This window comes from Antrostomus carolinensis, unplaced genomic scaffold (genome assembly GCF_000700745.2).
Source record: "Antrostomus carolinensis isolate BGI_N321 unplaced genomic scaffold, ASM70074v2 scaffold15078, whole genome shotgun sequence".
Classification (NCBI taxonomy): domain Eukaryota; kingdom Metazoa; phylum Chordata; class Aves; order Caprimulgiformes; family Caprimulgidae; genus Antrostomus; species Antrostomus carolinensis.
This window is the reverse complement of record NW_010335104.1, coordinates 63,764-69,339: the sequence shown is the minus strand read 5'-3', so window position 1 is coordinate 69,339 and position 5,576 is coordinate 63,764. Positions and strand designations below refer to the sequence as shown.

Here is a 5,576-nt window from a genome sequence, read left to right as displayed (position 1 = left end):
GGGGGGGGGGGGATTCCTTGTTTTCTTCCCAGAAAACATTTTTTCTTTAAATTTTGATTTATCAACTTCTATGTGAAATGCAGTATTTTTAGTAATCGAAAGTTATGTGGATGTTCTCTGGTAAACTACTTTAAATCTTCTGTTACACTTTGATCAAGCATGTGGACCATCAGTGTGATCAGTGGTTTACTTGTTCCTACCATTCAAGGAAAACTTCATTTCCTTTATTGAGATCTTGGAGTTTGATGGGAGAAAGACTGTCGCCTGGTTTGCAGATGGTCAGACTTCCTATTTAAAAGATAAAAACCCTTCCAACTAGAAAATGTAGTGCAAGTATGTCTGAAATGCAACATGCCATTAAAAAAATACTGAGTTTACAAAGTCTAGAAGATGAGAAATTTTATTTTTCCCCTTCTATAGTTATTTAACCTCAGACAATTATTTTTTGTGCGATCCGTACTATTCAAGTAGCTGTTCAGTAATTCTTTTTATCGTTGTATTCTGTCTTGCCTAGTTTCAGGCATTACTTCATGCATCCTTGCACACATACAAAGTATCTGTCACTCTGCTTCTCAGAGCTCCCTGAATTCACTTTTATGATAAAACTGGGCAAGTTCATGTGGTGGCTGAGGGCCAAGGTATAGGGAGAGCCCAGAGTTACCAAGTGTCACTGAAGTTTGTAGAAAGACAGTGGATCTTGGACACCTGTGAAAATCCTGTAAATATGAAAATGGACCTCTTCCTCCAGAGGAGGAGGAATCTGCCCTGAAAGAGAGGCTCCTGGTTGAGCTTGTTAGAAGAATCTGAAGCATAGCCCTATCTATGGAGGAAAAAATATTCTATAACAGAATCTGTACAAAACTAAATTCAGCTGGATTTTTCTAAAGCCATGGGAGGCCATATTTTTGCTTTCAGAACTAGTGTTTTATACATCTGCTGTAAAATAATGTATTTTCTTCCCCTTAAGAAATGGTCTTGCTAATACCCTTTTAAAAATACATTTTTGATTGAATTTGTAATTCAAATGAGTTAAGAGTTGCCTTGTATTTGACTTTCTTAGTCCCTCTACTGTTGTTTTTGCAACTGTTGTGCCCTGGACATGCAGGTTATGATATCGTGGTCAGTTTAGGCTGATCCAAGACCATGTTGTCACTGAAAGGAACTGTTACTTCAGTATCCTGTTTGCATCCCTTGTGCCAGCGTAAGTACTCCCATGGCTCTGCAGAGTAGGATCAGGAAACTGATGTAATTCAGAACTGAGCAAAAAATAAATAGAATTATTTCCTCAGTAGACTTAATGTGTGGCAGCAGAAGCAGCTAAGTCAGCACAGTAGGGGGAACGGGAATATGAGGAGGAGGTGGAGGATTGCTCCTTGTTCGTAGTATCAGCCTGGGGACTTACAAAGTAGTTTAAGACAACGGAAAGAATTCTGTTGTAACTGGAAGGAAGGGAAGGAAGGTGAGTACCAAATTGTTCTGTGCCATTTTGTTTCCCAGCTTAGGGCCAGTCAATTTTTAATCATCAGTATAGTTATAAATCACATTGAATCTAGCTCTCCCAAGGAAAGGAATATCTAAGGATTGAGAAAGTCGTATTATGTAGAGAAAACTTGTGAAGCATTTGTGTATGGCACCAGAGTTAGCAGATCAACCCTGAGGGAGGCTGTTTTTATCAAACCTGAGATTTACTCCTTTTCAAAAAAGTCTGTGTTGGGAAATCGTGTGTTAATTCTTAGGGCTCATAGTCATGTAGTATGTCAAGTGATAGTTTTGACAGCACTCATTTCTCAGTTCAAGACTTAAGCAAGCAAGTTGATTAATTAATTTATACAGCAAATCTGCAGTGATCTTATTCTTGGTTTTGTATCGAGGGTCTTGATGTCTTAAAGTGTTCCTGAGGTCTAAATTGATTTTCCATATTTCAAAAGACCAAGGTCTTAACTTCTGCCTAGATAACTTCTGCTATATTTTAGCCATGTGATGGTTACAGTGGAGAAAAAGAAAAAAAAAATAAATCCCCAAAATCAGTCAAATATGTATACAACCAATTACAGAAAATGGTGCTAAACTAAGTCTGCGAATATTGACAAAAATGTCAAAAACCCAGCTACAAAGTGCATTCTTGTGTGGCAGCCTTTCTGTTCAACCTTTTGGAGCCTAGGAAGATTGTTATAAATATTGTTGTATATAAATTATTTTCTGAGGGCTTTTTTGTAGGGTGGATTTTGGGATTTTGTTTGTTTTTATTTTTATAACATTATTTCTGTAGTATATTGATTCTCGAAATCACTTAGCTCATTAACATGTCTGGTTGAGAAGTGTGAGACCTAGGCAATACCCCGTAAATATGGAGACTTGATTCTGCTTGGCCAAGTACTCCAGAAGTATTTCCAGAAGAAAAGTTTGACTGTGAGCATTTAGGAGGCAGCTGCCTCCCTCTGTGCGACCACAGGTATATTATTTTCCTCTCCTTTATCAGCAAACTGAGGATGAAATAAGGCCCAAGAGTTGCAACTGGCAACTAAGATTTGTCAGAATAGTTGTAAAAGGATGCTGGCCAATGAAAGGAGACTAATAGAAGGGGAGAAGACCATCACTTACAGAAGACCTGAGTTTTGGAAAGAGTTGAGAACTGCATTCAAGTCAAAGAGCATAAGAGCTTTCGTAACCTTCCTTAGATGATGATTATCAAAGTATTTGGTTCTGGTTTGATTTTTGTAAAGAGTCTGTGTGGATGCAGTAACTTCCAAATGCTTGAAGTACAGTGTTATGCATAGGTACATGTAACATACTGCTTTTATTAAAAAACCCTACTTTTACAAGTATTTTATGTGTACTTTTGTGTTTATGTGTAAGGATGCTCTTTACTTTTTGTTGTCTTATCCTTGACTAGTGAAAATTAGGATAACAAGTTGGGCTCATGAAATTGTCTGGTCATTTGCTGCCTTGGATACCAGAGGAGTGCAAATTATGTATAATTGTCATTTTCTCCAGAAGCTGTTAACTTTCTATTGGATTAGAGTCAGTTTTATAGCATTTTTTTAGAATCTAATTAACCTAATTGCAGTTGAATATAGTCATTTGCTCAACTTCCCCCATCCCCTCCCACTGTCTATAGTAACTGATTCTGGATCTTGGTCTCTACCTTTTATCTTGAAATCCCTGTGTTATAATTACAAAGTCTGGTTGTGGGTTTGGTTTTTTCCCTCCTCTATTACCACGCAGTCTTTGGTGCATTAGTCTTTCTCATCAAGTGGCAGTGGTTAGTTGAGAGTGCTTTCATGACAGACTTCTAACTGAAATACTCATAACTGCCTTGTTCTCACTAGGATCTTAAATTTTAGTTTATTTAACACAAGGTAAAAGGACAGGTTTTAACTTGATTTACCATTGAGCACAAGGTCAGAGGGACTAAAATTGGGGCTGATGTGTGAAGTTTTATGTGGTGATATCATGTAGTCTTGAGAAAGGAGCAATGCAAGAGTGCTGTCCTCCTAGTTAGACTATTTCAGGTTCTAACCACTGAGAGTAATAAAAATATATAACCACTCCCTTTAAAACAATCTTCAAGGATAGATTAGGTGCTGATTATAGCTCTGTGTTTTGGTTGGTTTTTTTAATTGTAGCTTCTTTAATAATGAAATTGTGCTGATCTTAAGCTCTGTAGAGCATCGTGGTCTCTACTCTCCTTATTCTATTTTTTTAATCTCTCTTCCAAGAATATTTTATATTGAATCTTGTCTTGCATTAGCTACCCAACGACTTCAGTCAGTTTAAAGTCATAATGAGGACAAATGATTTTGTGGTTTCCTGTAATGATGACCAAACCAGTAATATCATTAAGTGTTTAAGTTGTGTATTCACATCTGCAAATTCCTTGTCTTCCCCAGGATTTTGGCTTGCAAAAGACGAAATAAAAGCCCTTTCACTTTGTAGTGAAGAGACTACTTTTTTCTCAACGAACTTACTATCTTTATTTTTCAACTGCTTTAAAGTTTTCCTCTAGACCTTTTGCACTAGTTGAGATAGCTTGTATATTCTGCTGAATTTATTGCTACCTACTAGGTTGGCATGTAGGAAGCTTCATTGCTTCTTTGTAAGTTGGGTGGGTAATATGATTGATGCCTTTTTTTTTTTTTTTCTTAAAAAAAGGCATTTTTCTCGATACAGAACAGCACACTAAAACCAATTCTTCTGTGATAGTCTAACCTTCAGCTGTCTGCAGTAGTAAGTGAAATATGAATCCATAAAATACAGTTGTTGGATATAACGTAATGTATTGGTAAGATCTGTATTTGAATTAATGTATCCATTTCTTAATCTGCTCGATATAGTGGCATTAAAAACTAAATTGTTTAAAAGTATGCTGTGTACCTATTTTATTGGCTTTGAGTTTGGAAGAAAATGTATAACAGTCTATGCTAACAATGCCATAGGGACGAAAATGTGTGCATATATTAAAATATTTCATATGATTGCTGTCTCTGCCTTCCTTTAGAGATACTATACTAACTTTATTTCAGTACTTTTATTTCAAGGCAAACCCCCCAACTTTTATGAACAGAAAATAATAGTTTGTCTCTAGGGCAGAACTATTTTTGTTGTTAATGACTGAATTAAGTGATTAATGCAAAACATTTTTCCTTGGTTTCCCGTCCCCCCCCCCCCCCCCCAAGTCAGACTTTATCGCTTTGTTTTAGGAACAGAATGAAATAAAATCCATTATCTTTTGGTTTTTTTGTGTTTGCAGGCTCGGATAGCATTTTTACAAGGGGAAAGAAAGGGTCAAGAAAATTTGAAGAAAGATCTAGTGAGAAGAATAAAAATGTTAGAATATGCATTAAAACAAGAAAGGTGGGTATTCACATTGTTCAGCTTTTATCTGACCTGGAAAACTTTACAGACTAAAAGGACTTCCATTGCCTTGTGTAAACTATCCTTAGTAGATGATTCTATGGTTACTTTATGTAAACTGTCTTTATGGTTGGTCATCTTTACACTATGTTTTCTGGTAAACTTTACTGTCTGCTATAACAAATAGTTGCATAATTTTCAAATTGTTTGGACTCATGTCTTAAAAACAGAAAGTTCAGATTGGGCAGTTGCCCTTTTCTGAGTTAGAGTGCTGCTATACTAAGCAAGAATAAACATTCCACAAATGTTTATACCTTATTACTATACCTTTACCTGCTCTTCAGTGGTATTAAACCTGAAAGGATGAAAAATACTGTTCTCTTGATTCTCTGTAACTATTTTTGTGTTTCATAATTAAAACTGTATTTTGTGGCAGAACAGAATCCTTTAAAAGTTAGTATTACATTTTGAAGTATTGTTTTTTCATGTGGTTGAAGCCAGAATTTCTAGTCTCAGTAAGTGCATTTTCTGTAACATTAATTTAATGCTTTAAAAATTGAAATTCCATTCAGTCCACGCAGGCTAATATCCTTCAAACTTACATGCTCTTCTGTTGCCTGGCTATTTCATTTGACCAAAATTAGTAATTAATTTTGCAAAAACACTGACTAAATCCAACAGTATAAACATCTTGAGGATCCAGCAACAAACTAGATAGCCTT

The 5,576-nt window shown here is 35.9% G+C and overlaps 1 protein-coding gene across 1 annotated transcript in view; it reads left to right on the top strand.

Annotated features, from left to right (window-relative positions):
* Positions 1 to 4,750: 4,750 nt before the first annotated feature.
* Positions 4,751 to 5,576, top strand: part of STRN3 (striatin 3) — a 40,521-nt gene continuing 39,695 nt past the window's right edge. The window contains exon 1 of the mRNA XM_010174425.1: positions 4,751 to 4,854. Coding sequence (XP_010172727.1) covers positions 4,826 to 4,854 — 29 coding nt within the window. The 5' untranslated portion in view covers positions 4,751 to 4,825. The remainder of the gene's footprint in view (positions 4,855 to 5,576) is intronic.